General features: G+C 41.8%; 1 protein-coding gene across 1 annotated transcript in view; it reads right to left on the reverse strand.

Moving 5' to 3' along the window:
• Positions 1–2,370: 2,370 nt before the first annotated feature.
• The window catches only part of LOC144785549 (uncharacterized), a 135,758-nt gene continuing 113,957 nt past the window's right edge, over positions 2,371–24,171 (reverse strand). The window contains exons 4-5 of the mRNA XM_078664395.1: positions 3,014–3,092; positions 2,371–2,897 (exon numbers count right to left, since the gene is read on the reverse strand). Coding sequence (XP_078520521.1) covers positions 2,806–2,897; positions 3,014–3,092 — 171 coding nt within the window. The 3' untranslated portion in view covers positions 2,371–2,805. The remainder of the gene's footprint in view (positions 2,898–3,013; positions 3,093–24,171) is intronic.

The raw sequence follows: 24,171 nt of genomic DNA on the forward strand, positions 1-24,171 counted from the left end.
GACCATTAAATACAGTATTTCTCTTAACATGGAGCCGCATAGGCTAGACAATGACGGAAACTATTGATGCAGTTCAGTAGTTTAGGAATGCAGAGAAGGAGGACTAAACTGATAGCTGGAATCATAACATATTCTTGGCAGACTCAGAGGCAGAGCCAAGCTGCACCGGGCACTGCGAGGCAGGAAGTAAGTGAAAGGTCGAGGATACAGGTGGGGGCTGGATCGCTCCTCAGCGAGGCTTCAGGAGACAGGAGCTGAATCTGATGTCCGGGCCCTGTTGAGGCCTGGAAACGGGGACTTTATAATGAAATAACGTGCACACTGAGAAACGTGGCAACGTAGCTTTACATAGGCCTGGTATTCGTAGTATTCACGAGGACTGGAAACTAGCATACTAGAGGTGGACACAACTATAATTGCGTCATTAATCGGACATGGGGAATAACATATGCATATTGGTCATGCACACATAACATATGATGGATGATACGTAGTGACACAGAACATGACAAAATTTACTTTTCCACATATGAACGAAAGAATGACAAGATTTGTTAAGCGCTTGTCTACTCAAAAAGAATGTCACAATGCTAGGCGGAGAAGAGGAAAAACAAGGGAGGAAAATGGAGGCTAGAGTGTAAAGAGCTACATCTTGAGTTTCTTTCTGAAAATAGTTTTTCTTCCATTTGACACAACTCTACTTCGAGCCTATTCCAGGCCTATGGTCCCAGGCCTGAGAAGGATCTGCCCCCTGATTTGGTAAGGCGGACCGTAGGAATGGCAGCCATGTGGCCACCGGATGAGCACAACGTTCTCCCAGGTAAGTTATGGTGTTTCCTAGATGACAAGTATACTGCACCAAAGTGGGTCATTGCTATGTGCATTAGGAGCAGGATCTTAAATGCTCTCCTCTTGTTCACAGGGGGCCAATGCCAACTTCTCAAATGAGGCGAGAGGTGCTCGGTATGGTAAATTAAGTTTCAAAATAGCAACAGCATTTTGAACCATCTGCCTAAAGGGTGTTAGCATATCATTGCAAAAACTGAGGCCCTAAACTTCGCCCTCTCAAACCTGAGGAAACGTCTGTGGGGCCATAACCTAAAGGTGTTGATAACAGTGATCAAATCAACATTGATTCCATCTTTATCATATGGAGGTGAGATAATTCGGGGTGAAGATGAAGACCTGTTGGAGAAGCTTGCAATACAAACGTATGAACCAAATGGCTGTTTGCAAAGTGAGGTACTTGATGGCAAAGAAACCAACAAAGAGCAAAACACTCTAAAATAGATTGAGCTATTTATTTAAAAAATAAACTGTTACTCTATTTGTTCCAGACTCACTCCCTCTTAGATATTACTAAATTGACCTTACTCTGCTCTGAGATGGTGGTGGTTCTGTTCGGTGGCTGGGCATGGTACCACCATTCGTACAGGCCCTCACATTGGATGGTATATCTCTCTCTATAATTATCCTCGAATCCCATGCCAAGTGCCACCCGGCCTCTTCTCACAGAGTTCAGTCAAACTGCTGGTCAGTGCGGTTGATGCCTTTGACCTTCCAACACCTGAATACGCCCTGCCTTAAAGAATGTGGATAAGACAGTGACTGGGGAAAAGCAGGAGGATCATCAGCCCCCTGTGAGGCTTTTAATACCTTGTAGCAGCAAATGCAGCTGAAGGACAAGCTCTGTGAGCTGCCTGACCTGCAGCGGATGTCGCCCATTTCATCAGAGAAAGAGAAGTATCATCATCGCATGCAGTACCTGCAGCAGCCGATTGAATGCCTGCCCCTGAGTCAGAAGTACTCACCAAGTGGCTGGATGTGTTTCCTCCATATCTTCCCTTCATTGGTCATGTGGCGGGCCACGCTGGATGGACAGACTCCTTTGACAGGCCATGTCTACCTAACTATGATTATACATATACTCAGTGAACAAATTAAATTGCTGTATGCTCAGAAAAACAAAAATCTTTTTGCATCACATAATCACTGTCCTCTGGGTTGATCCCAAACATGACTGACACTTGCAACAAGCAATGGATGATGAGGGCTGGCCCACTTCCGCTCTTTCTCTTCGTAGGGTGCTACCCAGACACAAAAGGCTGGCAAGGCATTCAAAATATGTATGTGGCCTGTCCCACACAAGCGTAATACAGTGCTTATCCATCTGCATCAACCTAAAGTTCAGATAGCCACCGTATTATTGTAGGTACCAATAATGACCCAATTTGGTATTTGTCACGGATACCCAAAACCTCTGTAAACTATTGACCATGCTGTAAGGGTTACGTTTTTGAAAACATCTGCTATTTTTATTATCAAAAACATTGTGAAGAGAACATTAAAAACACATCACCAATGCTAAAGAAATGTTAGTTAGATTTATTCCATAAAATCATCCGATAAACCATTCTCATTTCTGAGTTTATTTAGAAAAGTTGGCTACGTTTGTCAGAATGATATGTGACAGAAACGGGGCCAAGTAAAATATTTATATGATATTTATATGGCGTGGAAGCATGACTTTTAAACTGTTTTCTCATCCTGTATGACATATGCTGACAGGACAAATCTGAACGTATTTAAATTGCAAAGGCAGCATTCTGTGACCCGGGTGCGGGCGCTAGCACGTGAACGCAGAGCTGCATTAGTCTACACACACTCCTACCAGCGAATTGATGCAAAAAAAGGAAGGAAGCAGAAAATGCATAATTCCATTTATAAGGTCTTGCACTTTGTCGCCTTGAACCATTCCGCATGCCGATTTCCGTCATCCTCACAATATTGCTGCAGTCATTCTGGCTAGTAGATGGTGCAATTAGCAGCAGAGAACTGAGTGCATTTGAAATCATTAGTTGATTCGGCATATCCCGGAGCTTTGTCCAAGCCGCTTCCTACCAATGAAGCAGAACAAACACTATTAGTATTAATGGGCTGCATAGATACGATGTGACATTCTTTACTATCAGCACTTTCACTTTTCCAATTATGTTAAAAGATTGCAGCCTACCTTCCACGAGGTTATGAAGGTTGCAGTAGTTTGTTCCAGAATCCAGAACAAGATACCATGTCTCAGAAACCGAGAAACCCTGCAAAGATACGATTTGGAAAATATATTAATATTTCAGCATTAGCAGACTCTTTACTTTTGTTTGTGCTATAAAATCAATTTGTTCTGCTCTGTTGCACGGAGCCTTGAAAAAGCACTTTCCTCTGTGGATCACACATGGGAGTCCAAAACTCAGTCCTAGCAATCTAGTTTAACACCAGCAGTGTACTTGTAGTTTATGAACTGGCGCTGTCTCTATCATGTCTCAGAGTTATTTAAGTTTAAATTGCCCCCCCCTCACAATTTTCAGCACGGACATTTCCGTCTCCTCCAACCTAATGAAATAACAACAGTAATTGTGCTACCTGTGCACTGTTTCAGGATTAAAGAAAAGTAAACTTTGGTAAACATAAATTAAGGCTCTAAGCTCTAGCACTTAATTTTGTGGCCTAGTGCATAGTTATGTGTCTGTAAATGCCTCAGAATATCCACCCCTTCTCACAGAAACATATTGCCCATTCCCTACACTTTCTTATCTTTAAACAAAGGATCACTGAAATAATATCGATGCATACAATATGAAACAGAATAATATCAAGAAAAAATATTTTAGCAAAAATATCACTTTCCTATACTTAAGTAATATAACCACAAATATCAACACCATAAATATCGTTGTTAAAAATATACATATGTAAGTATATCAAAAACACAAATATTGGAAACAAAAATATTGTCACCTTTAGATAAACACACACTATCATAGATCAAAAATATAAGTTCACACAATATCGAATAGAATATCACAAAAATAATTACATTATCAATAATAAATATATTTTTAAAAGCAAACATTAAACAGTATATACACGTTTGAATTAAAATAAATTGGTAACATCACCAAAATATGACATTTTTTAACTATAAATATATCTATAACTATAACTATATAGGTGTATGTATATATATATATATATATAAATATATATATTATCCACAGCTCCCTCACAGGAAACAAATGGGTCGCACTCCACGGGTATTCTTTTTGCAGTTTTTTTATTTTATCGTTTTAAGTTACATTTCCACAGGCAGATGTTCCGATCTACGCGTTTCGGTATTACAAATACCTTGCTCACGAATATTCTCATTCTCAAAAAAGTTTGATCAAATGAGACAGCAAGTATTGAGCACCAGCTCTATAAGTCTATCGAGCAGCGCATCTTCCCTGATATCAGAGAATAATGAAGGAGAACCTGGAATGTCGACCGCCACAGTACAGCAGCCTTTTTTAGGGGACATGAGACTGGTACTGCACCAAAAACAGTGGGAACAGAATCTACCCCCCCGTCAACAACAAAGAGGGAGAGGGAGAGGACGCAGATGGCCCCAAAAAGACCAAAAAGGAGAGGAAAAAGGTGCAAAAGGCAGCGAAGGAACAAAGGTGGGAACAGAAACGCGCAGTATGCGCAGGAAGATGAACCCATAGAGGACGAATTACAGGTGGTCAACCTATCCAGAAGGGCAATATCGTCAACAGAAGAACAACTTCTGAAGAAGGGAATTAACTTCTGTCCAAAGATAAAAATGAACTTAGCCCAAGTCCGGATAGACTTTTACCTCTATATCAGAAAAATCAAGCTAGCCAAATACTTTGCAGAAAAGCAAAAAACCGAAAGGACCAAGAAAGTCCCTATACAGGAAGGGGTCATAGCCTTATCAGCTAAAGACTCGGAAGCCCTGATGACCCTGATAAACTTAAATGATGATGTGAATCGCGACATCACCCTGGAAGAAGCTTGCGAACAAACAGGTGCAGGACTGAGTGGGATGAAACCTAAATCCAAGTTTTATCCCCAATTGGCACCTGGAAATAAGATTGATCTCTTTCAGGAGGCTGTAACCCAAGACTTATATAAACTGAAAAACATCAAGTACAAAGACAATTTAACAGAATTGGAGAGAAAGGCGCTCGAGGAACTTGTGGCAGACCAACAAATCGAAATAAAAATGGCCGATAAAGGCGGAAATGTGGTGATACTGGAAAAGACGGCATATATCACGGAAGCGCACCGTCAATTAAGAGACACAAAGTATTATGACAAACTGAGAAAAAATCCCACCATGGAAATAAAGGAAATGGTGGATGCAAGACTGTTTGAGTGGTCAGAAAAAGGTCTAATTGACGAAGAGGAAAGGAAATATCTAACGGTAGCGCACCCAGTCACCGCAACCATATATTTTCTACCTAAACTGCACAAGCACGCAAAGATGCCCCCGGGACGCCCGATCCTCTCTGCCAAAGGCTCACTCCTGGAACCCATTGCCGACTATATCGATCACTTCCTGAATCCGTTTGTACTAGACCTGGACTCCTACATACAAGACACGAGTGATCTGCTCAGGAAACTTGAAAATACCCCATGGCAGGACACGTACCATTTGGTATCCATGGATGTCATCTCCCTTTATACCAACATAGGGAATGACATGGGCCTTACAGCGTGTAATTATTTCCTGAAAGAACGAAAAATGGAATTTTCACATCATAACCAGATGATATTGGATATGATCCAGATCTGTCTAACCAGAAATATATTCATGTTTGGGGATGAACTATACTCCCAAAACAGCGGGACGGCGATGGGATTTTCCTTCAGTCCCAGCTATGCCTGTCTGGCGATGGGATGGTGGGAGAAGGAAATAGCGTGGAGCAACAGCAACGAAACAGCACTGAATAAAGTAATAAGCTGGACCCGCTATATAGATGATTTACTCATCATCTGGGATGGCAGCAAAGAGGATTTCCAGAGATACTTCGACATCATGAATAACAGCATACCAAATCTCAAATTTAGCTATGTTATAAGCAATGAGAGGATTGTATTTCTGGACACTGAGATCTATATTCGAGGGAACCAGATTCAAACAACATTGCATCGTAAAGTCACTGCCACCAACTCCACACTAGAAGCAACCAGCTTCCATCAACATTCCCTGATCAGTAGTATCCCATATGGGGAATTCTTAAGAATCCGGAGGATCTGCAGCGAAAATGAAGAGTGGGAAAAACACAGCACTGCAACCTCGAAAAGATTCGAAAAACGCAAATACAACAAAGGCATTGTGAACAAATGCTGGGAAAGAACAGACAAAAAAACAAGAGAGGAATGTCTCCAGAGAAAACCGAAAAAATCAACAGAGGAAGCGGAACCCATACGCATGATAATGGATTACTCTAACGAGAGCAAAAGAATTGCTGATATCCTCAAGCGTAATTGGAAAATACTTCAACTGGATGAAACTGTGAAAGACATGGTGGGACCACATCCAACGATCACCTACAGAAGGGCAAAGAACCTCAAGGATCATCTGATCCATAGCCATTTTAAAAAAACAAAAAAGGATGAGTGGCTAAAAACAACGGGGTTCGTGAAGTGCTACGCCTGCAAGGTGTGTCAGATCGCCAAACCCATTAAACAGGTACAAATGTCCAACAAAAAGAACTGGGAGATAAAGGAGCTGATCACATGCAAAACAACCCATGTGGTCTATGTCGTGGAATGCCCATGCCCCATGAGGTATGTGGGCAGTACAATATGTGAACTTAAAAAACGCATACTGGAACATGTGCGTGCCACCATCCACAAAGACAAGGCTAATGCAATAGCCAGGCACATGGAACTGTATCATCAGAGTGACTGGAGCCAATTGAAATTCTTTGGTCTGGAAAGTGTCCCCAAGAAAGATCGAGGAGGAGACAGAGAAAGACTCTTACGACAAAAGGAATCCCGCCATATCCTAAACCTACGAACCTTAACGCCCTACGGGCTGAATCAATCTGAAGAATGGTATATACATTTATGAAAACTTCTCTTTTCTTAAACTTTTGTGACGCCCAATATATACTTACTCCATGTTGACTGCGGTTAATAGGTGCAAAAGAAATAAGTAATGACGAAAATGTGATATTATAATAGTGAAATCACTCAAGTGGTTGTTAGAATAATGTAGGTGGAATTGAGCACTATGGGGAATCTGGGATATTAAGACAGCCTCACACTATGTGAGAATCAAATTGTACTTATAAATCAGTGATACCGATAATGCGGAGTTTAATTATATGATTCCTACATATATAACGTCACCCCACCAGAGGGAAAAGATTAGAAACAAAATAATGCAGCCGCTTAGAAACAAACGGAGTTAAAATTGTTATAATACTGTTTCCTAATCCCACCAGAGGGAACTTAATATCACCAGCATGTCACAACATCTTTATTTGCATCTAATGAAATATAAAATGTAAAAATTGGGCGATAGGAAGTAATATCGACACTTGAGTAAAAAACTACATGTCCCATAAAGCTTAGAGGCTCTGACACACCCCGAACAGGAAGTGATGTATGAAACACATTGTATTGTGGTATATCTTGAAGGGGTAGCCCAGAGAACGGTTGATCGTGAGCAAGGTATTTGTAATACCGAAACGCGTAGATCGGAACATCTGCCTGTGGAAATGTAACTTAAAACGATAAAATAAAAAAACTGCAAAAAGAATACCCGTGGAGTGCGACCCATTTGTTTCCTGTGAGGGAGCTGTGGATAAGATATCAGCAGCGTGGTTCAGCTGCAGGGCGCCGCACCCGTACTGAGCGCTGTTGGAGTGGCGAAAGGAACCAACCATGGAAAATATTTGAATGCCACGATCAGCGACCGCTGATAAAAGACGAGGAAGAGAGGAGAAGTTAGTCACACTCCGCTCGTGAACGAGCTTCCGAGGTAAGCGTGTGTGTGAAGACGATTTGAACATTGTTTATAATCATTGAATGCAACTGGCAAAGTCAGCTTTTCGGACCCCCATTATCAACAACACGCAAGTCGAATTGCCGCAATAGAGGTTCATTGTTGAAGTAAGCGGCGTAAGCTAAACGCATTGTGTTTGTTGTCAAGGGAGTACACGGGTGCGCAGTATAAAATATCTATAACGAAATACATATTGGAACTGGACAGGCAGCAAGATGGAAAAAAGAGAAGCGAAGCGTAATGATCTATTACGTCAAATGTTCGAAAAAGGTTCTGTGGAAAAGGAAATTGGCGGAGCAAGCTTACAAGCTAAAACGGATACCAAATCGAAACTTAAAAACTGGGAGAAACTGAGCAGGAAGGAGATAAATAAGTCTTGGGAATTAATTACACTAAAGGAATACTTAGAGGTGAAACGTGTACCTAGAGGATTAAGGATCATGCTCATGCCGAGTCATCAAGACAGCTCTAATGACTTATTACAAGAATGGGGAGAATTCATCTTGCAGTCATCTTTGGGACTAGTAGCAATTCTAGTCAAACACATCGAAATCGGCTTACAAAAAGTAAAAGAACAATTGTATGAAATGGAGAAAGAGCTAGCAACTTTAAAGCTAAATACCGACATGACAAAGTTCAAGGAAGAACTAGAACTGCAAATTGAAAAGCATGAGGATACTGTGAGAGAACGCAAGCATCAGAAATTCATCAGGGATGCAACAGATTACGCAGAAGGTCGAATATTCTCATTCTCAAAAAAGTTTGATCAAATGAGACAGCAAGTATTGAGCACCAGCTCTATAAGTCTATCGAGCAGCGCATCTTCCCTGATATCAGAGAATAATGAAGGAGAACCTGGAATGTCGACCGCCACAGTACAGCAGCCTTTTTTAGGGGACATGAGACTGGTACTGCACCAAAAACAGTGGGAACAGAATCTACCCCCCCGTCAACAACAAAGAGGGAGAGGGAGAGGACGCAGATGGCCCCAAAAAGACCAAAAAGGAGAGGAAAAAGGTGCAAAAGGCAGCGAAGGAACAAAGGTGGGAACAGAAACGCGCAGTATGCGCAGGAAGATGAACCCATAGAGGACGAATTACAGGTGGTCAACCTATCCAGAAGGGCAATATCGTCAACAGAAGAACAACTTCTGAAGAAGGGAATTAACTTCTGTCCAAAGATAAAAATGAACTTAGCCCAAGTCCGGATAGACTTTTACCTCTATATCAGAAAAATCAAGCTAGCCAAATACTTTGCAGAAAAGCAAAAAACCGAAAGGACCAAGAAAGTCCCTATACAGGAAGGGGTCATAGCCTTATCAGCTAAAGACTCGGAAGCCCTGATGACCCTGATAAACTTAAATGATGATGTGAATCGCGACATCACCCTGGAAGAAGCTTGCGAACAAACAGGTGCAGGACTGAGTGGGATGAAACCTAAATCCAAGTTTTATCCCCAATTGGCACCTGGAAATAAGATTGATCTCTTTCAGGAGGCTGTAACCCAAGACTTATATAAACTGAAAAACATCAAGTACAAAGACAATTTAACAGAATTGGAGAGAAAGGCGCTCGAGGAACTTGTGGCAGACCAACAAATCGAAATAAAAATGGCCGATAAAGGCGGAAATGTGGTGATACTGGAAAAGACGGCATATATCACGGAAGCGCACCGTCAATTAAGAGACACAAAGTATTATGACAAACTGAGAAAAAATCCCACCATGGAAATAAAGGAAATGGTGGATGCAAGACTGTTTGAGTGGTCAGAAAAAGGTCTAATTGACGAAGAGGAAAGGAAATATCTAACGGTAGCGCACCCAGTCACCGCAACCATATATTTTCTACCTAAACTGCACAAGCACGCAAAGATGCCCCCGGGACGCCCGATCCTCTCTGCCAAAGGCTCACTCCTGGAACCCATTGCCGACTATATCGATCACTTCCTGAATCCGTTTGTACTAGACCTGGACTCCTACATACAAGACACGAGTGATCTGCTCAGGAAACTTGAAAATACCCCATGGCAGGACACGTACCACTTGGTATCCATGGATGTCATCTCCCTTTATACCAACATAGGGAATGACATGGGCCTTACAGCGTGTAATTATTTCCTGAAAGAACGAAAAATGGAATTTTCACATCATAACCAGATGATATTGGATATGATCCAGATCTGTCTAACCAGAAATATATTCATGTTTGGGGATGAACTATACTCCCAAAACAGCGGGACGGCGATGGGATTTTCCTTCAGTCCCAGCTATGCCTGTCTGGCGATGGGATGGTGGGAGAAGGAAATAGCGTGGAGCAACAGCAACGAAACAGCACTGAATAAAGTAATAAGCTTGACCCGCTATATAGATGATTTACTCATCATCTGGGATGGCAGCAAAGAGGATTTCCAGAGATACTTCGACATCATGAATAACAGCATACCAAATCTCAAATTTAGCTATGTTATAAGCAATGAGAGGATTGTATTTCTGGACACTGAGATCTATATTCGAGGGAACCAGATTCAAACAACATTGCATCGTAAAGTCACTGCCACCAACTCCACACTAGAAGCAACCAGCTTCCATCAACATTCCCTGATCAGTAGTATCCCATATGGGGAATTCTTAAGAATCCGGAGGATCTGCAGCGAAAATGAAGAGTGGGAAAAACACAGCACTGCAACCTCGAAAAGATTCGAAAAACGCAAATACAACAAAGGCATTGTGAACAAATGCTGGGAAAGAACAGACAAAAAAACAAGAGAGGAATGTCTCCAGAGAAAACCGAAAAAATCAACAGAGGAAGCGGAACCCATACGCATGATAATGGATTACTCTAACGAGAGCAAAAGAATTGCTGATATCCTCAAGCGTAATTGGAAAATACTTCAACTGGATGAAACTGTGAAAGACATGGTGGGACCACATCCAACGATCACCTACAGAAGGGCAAAGAACCTCAAGGATCATCTGATCCATAGCCATTTTAAAAAAACAAAAAAGGATGAGTGGCTAAAAACAACGGGGTTCGTGAAGTGCTACGCCTGCAAGGTGTGTCAGATCGCCAAACCCATTAAACAGGTACAAATGTCCAACAAAAAGAACTGGGAGATAAAGGAGCTGATCACATGCAAAACAACCCATGTGGTCTATGTCGTGGAATGCCCATGCCCCATGAGGTATGTGGGCAGTACAATATGTGAACTTAAAAAACGCATACTGGAACATGTGCGTGCCACCATCCACAAAGACAAGGCTAATGCAATAGCCAGGCACATGGAACTGTATCATCAGAGTGACTGGAGCCAATTGAAATTCTTTGGTCTGGAAAGTGTCCCCAAGAAAGATCGAGGAGGAGACAGAGAAAGACTCTTACGACAAAAGGAATCCCGCCATATCCTAAACCTACGAACCTTAACGCCCTACGGGCTGAATCAATCTGAAGAATTGTATATACATTTATGAAAACTTCTCTTTTCTTAAACTTTTGTGACGCCCAATATATACTTACTCCATGTTGACTGCGGTTAATAGGTGCAAAAGAAATAAGTAATGACGAAAATGTGATATTATAATAGTGAAATCACTCAAGTGGTTGTTAGAATAATGAAGGTGGAATTGAGCACTATGGGGAATCTGGGATATTAAGACAGCCTCACACTATGTGAGAATCAAATTGTACTTATAAATCAGTGATACCGATAATGCGGAGTTTAATTATATGATTCCTACATATATAACGTCACCCCACCAGAGGGAAAAGATTAGAAACAAAATAATGCAGCCGCTTAGAAACAAACGGAGTTAAAATTGTTATAATACTGTTTCCTAATCCCACCAGAGGGAACTTAATATCACCAGCATGTCACAACATCTTTATTTGCATCTAATGAAATATAAAATGTAAAAATTGGGCGATAGGAAGTAATATCGACACTTGAGTAAAAAACTACATGTCCCATAAAGCTTAGAGGCTCTGACACACCCCGAACAGGAAGTGATGTATGAAACACATTGTATTGTGGTATATCTTGAAGGGGTAGCCCAGAGAACGGTTGATCGTGAGCAAGGTATTTGTAATACCGAAACGCGTAGATCGGAACATCTGCCTGTGGAAATGTAACTTAAAACGATAAAATAAAAAAACTGCAAAAAGAATACCCGTGGAGTGCGACCCATTTGTTTCCTGTGAGGGAGCTGTGGATAAGATATCAGCAGCGTGGTTCAGCTGCAGGGCGCCGCACCCGTACTGAGCGCTGTTGGAGTGGCGAAAGGAACCAACCATGGAAAATAAATATATATATATATATATATATATATATATATTTATATATACTACAATTTCTTTGTAGTTCCTCAGCAGCATTTTAAGAAGAAAAACTCACAATGTGTATGAGATTCAAGGAACGAGGCTATGGAATGAAAAGAGGCTTGTAAAAGAGTAGAGAGCATTGAGAGAAATGACTTGCTTTACCCAGTGAGAAAAAAAGATGGGATAGATAAAGTAAGATTCATCACTACTTACTGTGGACAGGCCAACAGTATCCGTGGGATATTCAAGAAACATTGGCATGTCCTTTTAAGTGATGAACATCTGAAACCTGATCTTGGGAGCAATCCACAGATCACGTTTCGGAAAAGCAGATCATTAAAAGATGAACTGAGCCATAACCATGTCACACAAATGAATCAAGGCCAAGTATGTATACAACCTGGTTACAAGTGCTGCAACAAATGTAAGGCCTGTAAAGGGAGTTCTAATTGTAAAAAACTATTAATTCCCAGCACAGGAAAGGAATTTACAATTAAGAAACACTTAACTTGCAACACAACACATTGTGTATATATTTTAATTTGCCCGTGTAACAAATGGTATGTGGGAAGTACCAAACACCAAGCCAAGAAGAGAGTCCTAGAGCACCTTCGAGCTATTAGGAATAACAACAGACTTTATCCTATAGCTCGTCACTTTCATTCGCATCACTACCAAGATGAGACAGGAGTACGCATGGTTGTGATTGACAGTGTGGACCTTGGGATCAGGGGGGGCGATCAGGAACTATCTTTACGTAAATTGGAATCAATGTATATCATTGATTTCGAAAGTATTACACCTAACGGATTAAATGTTACTGAGGAATTAGCAGTACACTTGCACTGATCCTGATATATGTGCTTAGAGTAGTAGAAGTTCGCAGCCGCTAGTTTTTAGTAATTTTAAATTTCTATTTTTTTAGGTGTCTTGGAAGGTGTAGAATTCTGTGGCCACAAGAGACGTACGCACATGAAGGCTCAACTCTTTCAGCCTACAAGGTTCTAATGTTCTAGGATATTAAGGAGTGGCTGATACACACTTGTGTTTACCATCAATATTAAAGCCCACTTGGGCATTATGTTTCCTAGTTTACTATATGACACTAGATTAGGAATTGTGTTTTGGACGTTTCCTTGGAGATTGTGTCAATGCTGTATATAGCTCTCATTGAGTAGCATGACTGTATCAGATTATCATTTATAACGTATTATTTGAGCAATATGAGTTTGCTAGATGAGGTTTGATTACTAATTTTCCATATTTTGGATTGACGTTCAACCTCAGTATTTAAGCCCACTTGGGCTATAACGGACTATTACATTTGATGATACTAGTCATGGTAAAAAATGGTCGAGAAATTGTCAGGAATTGCACAAATTGACAGCTATGTGACTGCTTTACAACATTGAATCATTGGGATATTGACAAGTTAAAAATTGAGCGTTGTGCGCATATTACTGTCTACTTGGTGGTCATTGTTCATATGTTTACTACACACTCCAAAATGGCCGACACATTTACCAGTACGAACTCAGCACCTAAAAAATGGTCCTATGTTGATGTTTATGCTTATGTGTTACACTAATGAATTTAAATTTGATTGTGTGCAGTGAGACTCTCGAACGTGATCAGGGCTTAATCGCCGAAACGCGTTGTTTGTTGCCGCAATAAATCACTCTTTGCAGAAGGAAGGTGTCCGAGTATATTTTGACTCGTAAAAGATTGGTGAGAGGACGTTTAGGGACTTCCAGTGTCCCCGCTCGGACCGCCCGACAACAGCTTCTTCAATTTGACCGGAGATCGGTGGTAGAATATATTTATATATATATATAAACAAATCCCCTCCAGGTAAGTAAGGAGAAGAGGCCACTTCGGGGAAAACAAGGAAACCTTTAATAAAAACAGCATGTGCATAATGCATTTCGGGGAAACTGGCCTTCCTCAGATGTGGCTGCTTCTTGGATGTAGCTCCGCCCCCTCCTTTAAGTGTCCTGCAACAACCTCATTGGAGAAAAGGTTGTTGACCCCTGATCACATGGTCACAGAGCCGCTGCCTTCCATAGTGGACTTCCTTACCCAGAAATCAGTGTTTCTGGCTCGATATTAAGTGCAGAAAAAGTAGCAGGTAAAAGGTGCATGAAATAAGGGCTGGACATCCAGGTGCGATGTTATTAGGCTCCCTTGGGTCCCCTTGAGGTCCCAGCCTTGGGCGCAGGAATTTTGCCGGGCTCAGAAACGACGTGACAGTGCACTCGAATCCTCGTGTAGTCACGAGCCACCGTGGTAGAAGCCCTTGCTCAGCCAATCCCCAAGGCGGGCAGGAGTTGATCCAATCCCTCGGGAAAGCAGGTCGAGCTGAAACAGTTGGTGCCAGCACTTCTCCCGCCACTTGCAGGAGATATATATATTTTTTTTGTGACCAATGAACAACAAACGCGTTTCCGCGGTACATTTTCCTCAGTGTGGAAGGCGTACCGCTGAAACACGTTTGTTGTTCACTGTGTGCAAATAAATCCAAAGCAGGATTATACCCCCGCGAGTCCTGGTGATTCTTATTGGAGCGTTGATACAGACATCAAGACTGTCCTCGTGCACCGTGTACCCGCTAGCAAGTGCCTGAGCACTGTCAGACTTGGAGCGGGAATATATTATATATATATATATATATATATATATATATATATATATATATATATATATATATATATATATATATATATATATATATATATATATATATATGTGTGTGTGTGTGTGTGTGTTTATTTACATAAACTTTGTTTATTTGGTCGTAATCCCAAATGCGGCAGGCACAGTGAGTGGTGAGTGGGTAAACAGAAACCTGTTAAATATTTGGCAGACCCTTGCGCCACGCATGGAAAGGATGGACACTGTTGGCCAAAACTGTAAATCAGTGAACTATGATCAAGGACGCAACACATTTTGGCTCATAACCTTGAGCGCTGCTCATGGATGGACGTGGTTTCTTTACAAACAGCTTTTAAAGGGAAAGTGCATATGTGCTCACAAGGTTAAAACATACTATATATTTTTTCTTAATTCATTCGTTTCTTGTTATTTAAAAATTGGACCATCAGAAAATGAAGTATTTAGAAAGTTGGAATTCAGTTACAGCAAACTCAACACGTACTGTAAATGGACAGCAGATAAAGATCCAAGTCGACATTTATACCTCAAGGTGCACAATTTGCTGCAATATATCTTTACACTCAAAAAACATTGGAAGAATTTCATAAATTAGAAGATATGGAATTCAGTAAACGTGTAATGAGATGTGACAATTTGACTAAAAATGAATGGGTGGCAATATACAGTCTGAGATCAGATCAGAGTATTGTGATCCAAAATGCCGACAAGGGTGGAAACATTGTCGTGATGAATAGAATTGACTACTGCCAAGAGATTAACAGGCAGTTACAGGATAATTCATGTTATGTGAAATTGAGTAATAATCCAATTACTCAAGCATCTAAGCAGATTAATGAAAGACTATACGTTTGGAAGGAAGAGGGTTTATTGGATGAGGCAGAGTACAAATACTTATATGTGGATAATCCCACTTATCCATTCATTTATATTCTACCAAAGGTACATAAATCAAGAACCAATCCACCGGTAAAACCGATTGTTTCGGGGATTGGGGGAATGACAGAGCATTTGTCAGAATTTGTTGATTTACATCTGAAACCCTTAGTGTTGAATTTGCCATCCTATCTAAAGGATACAATGGATGTCCTTAATAAGTTTCAGGATGTTAATTGGGAGGATGGTCTCATTCTTGCCACCCTGGATGTGGTAGGACTATACACTTGTATCAAGAATGAGAAAGGGATACAGGCTCTACATCACTTTCTGGGAACACGCAGTGCTAGCTTAAGAGATCATTCCACTATGTTGGAAGAAATGTGCATGTTGATCTTGACCAATAATTTTTTTCTTTTTGGTCACGATTGGTATCATCAACCAAGGGGTACAGCGATGGGCTCCAGGTTTGCTCCCTCTTACGCCAACCTTTTTATGGGTTGGTTTGAGAGGGAGCACGCCTGGGGTCATGGTGCCAGCAAATGGACGGATCACATTTTATTTTGGGTCCGGTTCATAGATGATATTTTGATAATTTGGAGAGGTACACAGGTAGTATTAACTGAATACCTGGGACATCTGAATGAGAATGATTTTAATGTGGAACTGACTTTAGATTACAGTACCGAAAACATAAATTTCCTAAATGTAGAGTTATTTGTGGAAGGAGACAGAATCATGAGTAAACTGTTCAGGAAGAGCACTGCAACAAATTCAATACTTCGAGCTGATAGTTCACATCTCAAGTCAGTGATGCGGGGGATCCCGTATGGGGAAATGATAACAATTAGAAGGAATTGCAGCAAAGAAGTAGCTGATAGTTCACATCCCAAGTCAGTGATGCGGGGGATCCCGTATGGGGAAATGATAAGAATTAGAAGGAATTGCAGCAAAGAAGTAGATTTCAATGCAGAATTAGATCAGTTAGAGAATAGACTGCACCAGAGGGGTTATAGTAAGTACTCTTTGCGTGAAGCTAGGGGACGCATTATGAATGTAAAGAGAGAGTCCACCCTGGTAAAGAAACAAAAGATGATATTGAAAGATCGATTAGCCTTTGTTACCACATACTGTATTCAGAAGGATAGAATCTTTAAGGCATTGCACAAGAATTGGAATATGTTGAAAGGAGTACCAGGCTTGATGCATTTGATAGGAGATAAACCCGAGGTAATCTATAGGAGGAGTCCTACGATCAAGCAAATGATTTCTAAAAATTATTTGGAACCTGTGGTCGCCAATAATTACAATTGGGTTCCACAACCACCTAATGGTTTTTATGTATGTGGCTCATGTAATGTATGCAGCCTGGGACTGAACAAGACAAAAACGTTTTGTTACAATACTCAACAGACATATACAATTAAGGAATGTATTAATTACAATAGCACAGGGTTCGTTTATGCTATTATTTGCGACTGTAATAAAGTGTACATTGGAAGTACTAAACGTTTATTGAAACTCAGAATACAGGAACACAGTAGAAGCATTAGAAATAAAGATAATAGGTCACCACTTTACAGACACATTAGAGACAACCATGAGACACAGAATAAAATCAGATTTCATGGTATACAGAAGATAATTCCAAACAAACGAGGTGGAGATTGGGAGTTGAACATTAGACAAAAGGAGGCCAGATGGATCAGCAAATGTAGGACGGTACATGCGGGCTGAACTGTGATAATGAGTTGCATTATTTTTTGTAATTAAATGAAATTCAGTCAGGTGAGTTTTGAAGAGATGACTATTCAATAGTATTGTTGTTCCAGAAATGAGCTGTTAATGTTGGATCAGGATGAGTACTTTTTTCTTGACTTTTTAATTTATGAGTACTAACTTGCTGACATAGTTCTTAAAACACCTGGAGTGACGATTGAAAGAATAGAGAGGGTGACTGTTCATGGACTTAGTGTCTGACAATATATGGGGTGACGCTGGAAGGAAGAGAAGAGAGAATAGAGATAAAAGTAAATAATAGGGATGTTAATTGGGTATGTTAGTACATACCGGGGTGGTGGAAATTGAATCCTTTAGCTTTGCATATGATAATGATTAGCTTCATTATTCTCAATGTCCGTTACTTTCTAGAACAGGACACACAGTGAAATTGAAAGGAATAATTTGTATATAGGGCTGATGATAATACCGGGTGAAACTTGATACCTTATAGATTATGGGTTATCACAACAAGAGAACTGAGAGCATGCATGGTGTATGGGGTTTTACTCTTCTGATTGTTTGCCAATTATGGGAGTGGGTACTTCAAGAACGAGATTTGAGAAGTAAATATATGGAGTCAATGGGACGGTTTTAATATCACCATCAGAAACGGGAGTTTATTTTTCGTCAGAATGAATCAGGAAAGGGATATTTGAACCATTACATATATCTTTAAATAAAGAAACGCATGAGGCAATTCGATTGGTCAGAAACAGCATTTCCGGTCTATGAGATGGATTGTGAAACATGTGGCCACGACAGGAAATGGGATAGCGGACCAGAAAGGGAACAGCATAGGTGAAAGGGATGCCGGATGCTGATTGGCTGAGATCGGCAACTGTCATGGGATTGGTTAGTAACGTGGGAGTTAGACAAATTCTCTGTGAATAGAATCTGATTGGTGGAACGGAAGAGAGGACCAGAAAGGGAACTAGGTTGGTAGAAAAGGCGGGTAAATTGGGCCTTTGTGATTGGTCAAGTGGAGTATTTAAGAGACAGGTGAAGCATGGTACCGACACTCTTCTGATTTATTAAGATCGGACGAGTCGCGGGACCAGAAGGAAACGGTGTTGAAAACTCTTGATTTAAAAATAAGGTGAGAAAATAGGAAGGGTATATTCTCTTCAATGGCCTTGAGATAGGGTATTAAGCACTTTACTGTGCAGATCAGTGACATATGGTTTCTTTCTTACTACAGCCTATTATTCTAATGAGAAAGACTGGTCCTTAGTGAAGCAAGATCGTTTTGGGGAATTGAACTTAACAAAATCAATGGTGAGCCTTATGTATATACATGGTAGAACAGGACTGTTTGAATTCTTGAGAGATAAAATAGAGGGCACTGTTAGTAACAACATACGAAGGACATTGGGAACAGCTTGATTTATTGATTTAATGATGTATTGACTGGGGGAATGAGGGATAATTAGAACCATACCTGTTAGTACAGAGATGATCAAGAGTACATAGTCTACAAAGAATTTTGTTTTGTTATATTTACAGGTTTTTATGTTAAGCTGTGATATTGACGCGTATTGGAAGTTTTTTGAATTACACTAACGCCATTAGAAAGGGATATAGCTACTCTATGGTGAGCTTTTTATTAAGAACATAGGTGATATGAACATGTAAATTATGTGTTATTTTATCTCAAACTCAACCTACGCCTGTCTGATTTCTACAGGTGGAGGTGTTTAAAACTCGCGCATATTTGATGACTAATGTATTCATGCTTTATGGATCGCACAATAATGAAGGTATGGTTCAATCATATTGGAATTATTATCAGAGAGATAGAAATTTAGGCACTGTAGGGATAGAGTGGACACTTACAAAATTAATGAATTACGGTGGATCCGACATACTTTTTCTGTTATTACCTGTTAGCTTATTACAAAAACTAGAATGGAATATAGGCAGGATGCTCATGGAAATGTTTTGAATGAATTTACAATGTACTAGATACGGTTTGATTGTTAATTGTTCTTTTGTTTTATTATTTCGCAGCCCTGATGATGTCCAAGTAGGACAAAAACGCGTAGGCTGTGTCATTAGCTGTGTCATTTTGAACTTTTGAAATATTGGATTTGTGATTATGAACTTTCTGCATTGGATCTGATACATCTTGATTTGTTGGACAATATTGGATATTGAAAATAAAGTATTCATGGACTACAGTATTGGACTGGAAAAACCTTCTTTCAATATTCGGGCATTCCTTCTCTTTTGATTTACTTGAGGACAATTTTGTGGCTTGGACGGCGAACCACAGGAAGTAGAGTGCCACAGCAGTTATACTTTGTTCAAGTGGATAAGTTTTGATATACCCTTGTGCATACCTGGTCTTGCCCTCACCGTCATTGTTTGATAAATTGGACTATGGAAAAACTATTGGATTCACTAATTATTGACCCCCCCCCCCATTTAATGCCTGTAATTGTAAAAATGAACAAATAAGATTGACAATTCAGCTCACATTATTCTTGTATGGTACACGCTAACCCAACTTTTCATCATATCACTCACAGATTAGAGCCCTTGTGGACACAATAATTCAAATTTATAAACCAGAAGAAGAAGCAGTAAGCCACCAATGTTACAAATAAGATTGCATTAGATGGGTCAATAAATATAATAATTTAAGAAACATATTTAGTAAAAGTGAAAGGAAAAATAAAATGTAAGTGTAAATGTAAATGTAATAAAGCGACAATAATCAGCAGGGGTATACCCAAATTACCCTCTTATACTTGGGTATGGGACTTAGTGTCATACAAAGGAAAAATGGTATAAAGGAAAAAATACAAAGAAATTTATGAGTAGAGCACATTTAATCACCCTCTCCACAGCTATTATTATTCTTAATGAGTGTATCAAAATCTATTTACAACATACACAAACAATGGCACCTAAGCAATGAAGAAGACAACAAAATGACATACATCACCACATTCTATACATCAACAACAACAAACATTACATAACAAAATAACCCTAACAATAATATTCTCACTAGCGTCCCCCTTACAGTTCCGGGTGAACCACTTAGAGGTAGTCAAAATGAAACACCTAAAGCTTATATACTAGTTATCCTAGCTCTAGTGTGACACCACACTATTTCAGACATCACTATAATTTCAATGACTCCTCCTTAGAAGTGTTGACGGGGCCCAGTGGTATTTGTCCCACGTTTGGTTCGACTAAGGCACTTTTTAGCACACATAAACCATGATGTGGTAGTTGGTGCATGTGCGTGATTTGGGGAGCAATGGGGTCCAGTCACGTGCTTGGTAGAATGGGCAGTCACTTTTATCAACCAGCTTGCTCTACACAGACTAGAAGGTTGGAGTTATGTCATTGTATTGTGTAATATTTTTTGTTTAGTAATGTATAACCCTTGTCCTGAGGAGGCCTAAAAAGAACAGGGTGAAACGTGGTCACGTCAACACTTCTAAGGAGAAGTCATTGAAATTATAGTGATCTGTGAAACAGCTTGGCGTCACACTAGAGCTAGGAGCTAGGTATTGTGTATTATTTTTTGTTTAGTAATGTATAACCCCTGTCTTGAGGAGGCCTAAGAAGAAAAGGCTGAAACGTGGTCACGTCAAAACTTTTAAGGAGGAGTCATTGAAATTATAGTGATCTGTGTAACAGCGTGGTGTCACACTAGAGCTAGTATAACTAGTATATAAACCTTAAGTATTTCATTTTGACTACCTCTAAGTGGTTCGCCCGGAACTGTAAGGGGGACACTAGTGAGAACAATTTTGTTAGGGTTATTTTGTTATGCAATTTTTGTTGTTGTTGATGTATAGAATGTGGTGATATATGTCATTTTTTTGTCTTCTTCATTGATTAGAAGCCATTGTTTGTGTATGTTATAACTAGATTTTGATACACTCATTAAGAATAATAATAACTGTGGAGAGCGACCCTTGACCCCACCAGGTAGGTCGCTCCCCCTTCGCACAGCACCGCCTGTGCCTCCCTGCCCCAGCTGCCGCTGCTGAGGAAGTTCGAGGCAGTCCACCACCCACAGGCTGCCACCTGCACCTCATCCCTGGTGGCCAGTGGTAGGCTGTAGGTAGGTTTGTTCATCCTCCGCTTTATTGCTTTTATTGTATTGCCTGTATTTTCATTGTTGTGTCTGTGACTGCTGTTGTCTGTCTTTCACCGCTGCCTGTTCGTGGCCCGTGCCCCTTTGTCTTCCCTCTGTTCCCCTCGCTGTCCCCGTGCTCTCTCTTCCCGGTCTTTCCTTCTGTACCCCTCGCTGCCCCCATGTCTCTGCCCGCTTTTATTTTCTGTTCCCCTCGCCCCCCCGTGCCTCTCTGCCCGTTCTGCCCTCAGTTCCACTCGTTTTTACCTCATTTTTTGTGCCTTTCTGCCCTCTGTTCCACTTGTTTTTCCCTCGTTTTTTGTGCCTCTCTGCCCTCTGTGCCACTCTTTTTTCCCTTGTTTTTGTGCCTTTCTGCCCTCTGTTCCACTCGTTTTTTCCCTAGTCTTTTGGTGCCCTTCTGACCTCTGTTCCACTCATTTTTTGTGCCCTCTGTGCCACTCGTTTTTCCCTCGTTTTTTGTGCCTTTCTGCCCTCTGTTCCACTCGTTTTTCCCTAGTTTTTTTGTGCCTTTCTGCCCCTGTTCCACTCATTTTTCCCTTGTTTTTTGTGCCTTTCTGCCCCCTGTTCCACTCGTTTTTCCTTTGTTTCTTGTGCCCTTCTGCCCTCTGTGCCACTCGTTTTTCCCTTGTTTTTTGTGCCTTTCTGCCCTCTGTTCCACTCGTTTTTCTCTCGTTTTTTGTGCCCTTCTGCCCTCCATTCCACTCATTTTTTGTGCACTTCTGCCCTCTGTTCAACTCGTTTTTGCCTTGTTTCTGTGCCCCTTTTGCCTTCTGTTCCACTCGTTTTTTGTGCCCTTTTGCATTCTGTGCCACTAGTTTCACCCTCGATTTTTGTGCCCCTTTTCCTTCGGTTACCTTCGTTGTCCCTCACCGCCCTCGCCGCTGCGTTCCCTGTGGCCCCGCCTCTTGACTGCCCACTGCCCATTCGCTGCCCCCACCTCCCAGCTGCTCCTCCCTCCCACTTCCCCATATATGCCAGCCGCTGCGCAGCTGGGCCGCTGGCGCGCAGAAGGCGCACCTAAGGCGAGCCCGTCTGCGCCCATCCACGCCTGGACCGCGTCCAGCGCCAGAACCCCTGGCCCCTACACCCACCACGACGACTGCCGCCACTACGACGCCAGCACTCTGCACACTCTCAACTCTGGACGGAGCCACACCTGCTTCAAGGCCACCCCGAAACGCACACACGGCCCCTTCACCTGCCGGAACTGCAGGGACACCAGCCTCAGAGCCGACAAACCACCCACCAAGAAAGACCCCAACCACCTCCGATGCATAATACTGAACACCCGCTCCGCACGCAAGCATGGCATCGAGCTCTGGGACCTGCTCAACACAACATCCCCGGATGTTGCTTTATTACATTTATACAATGGAAAAATGGTATAAAGGAAAAAATACAAAGAAATTTATGAGTAGAGCACATTTAATTACCCTCTCAATCAAACAATCAATCATTTGTAAAGCGCACTACATACCCGCAAGGGTCTCAAGGTGCTGGGGGGTGCTACTGATTGAACAGCAGGTCTTGAGTATCCTCCTGAAGGTCAGCAAGTCTTGGGTCTGTCGTAGGCTCAGTGGGAGGGTGTTCAATGTCTTGGCGGTGAGGTGGAAGGAGGATCTCCACCGGTGGTTGTTCTTCGGATGCACGGGGCGGTGGCGAGTGAGAGGTCAGCGGAATGTAGCTGGCAGTTGGGGATGTAGAAAAATAGCCGTCTGTTGAGGTAGGCTGGGCCAGTCTTGTGGAGTGCCTTGTGTGCATGGGTGAGGAGCTTGAAGGATATCCTCTTGCTGACGGGGAGCCAGTGCAGGTTTCTCAGGTGGGGGGGTGATGAGGCTGTGGCATGGTACGTTGAGGATCAGTCGTGCCAAGGCGTTTTGGATGCGTTGTGGTCGGGGCTTCCGCATAGAGGGCGTTTCCGTAGTTGAGTCTGCTGCTGACGAGGGCCTGGGTGACTGTCTTTCTTGTATCTGTTGGGATCTATCTGTAGATCATGTGGAGCATGCGGAGGGTGTTGAAGCAGGGGGAGGAGATGGCGTTGACTTGCTTGGTCATTGAGAGCATTGAGTCGAGGATGATTCCCAGGTTGCGTGTGTGGTCGGTGGGTGTCGGGGCTGCCCCCAGTGCCGTCGGCCACCAGGAGTCATCCCAGGCTGAAGGGTTGGAGCCGAGGATGAGGACCTCCGTCTTGTCCGAGCTCAGCTTCAGATGGCTGGTCTTCATCCAATCGGCGACGGCCTTCATTCCTTCATGGAGGTTGGCTTTGGTGGTGATGGGGTCCTTGGTGAGGATCACTGAGTGTTGTCGCCGTAGGAGATTATGTTGAGGCCGTGCTGTCGGGTTACGTGTGCGAGGAGCTGGGATATGTAAATGTTGAACAGCGTCGGGCTGAGGGAGGATCCCTGGGGTACCCCGCAGATGATCTCGGAGGCTTTGGAATGGAATAGGGGGAGGCGGACGCTCTGGTTTCTCCCGTAGAGGAAGGAGGTGGTCCAATCCAGAGCCTTTTCTCAGATCCCTGCGGCGTGGAGGCGTGCGCGTAGTGTGTGGTGGAAGAC

The sequence above is a fragment of the Lissotriton helveticus genome, chromosome 10 (assembly GCF_964261635.1).
Source record: "Lissotriton helveticus chromosome 10, aLisHel1.1, whole genome shotgun sequence".
Classification (NCBI taxonomy): Eukaryota; Metazoa; Chordata; class Amphibia; order Caudata; family Salamandridae; genus Lissotriton; species Lissotriton helveticus.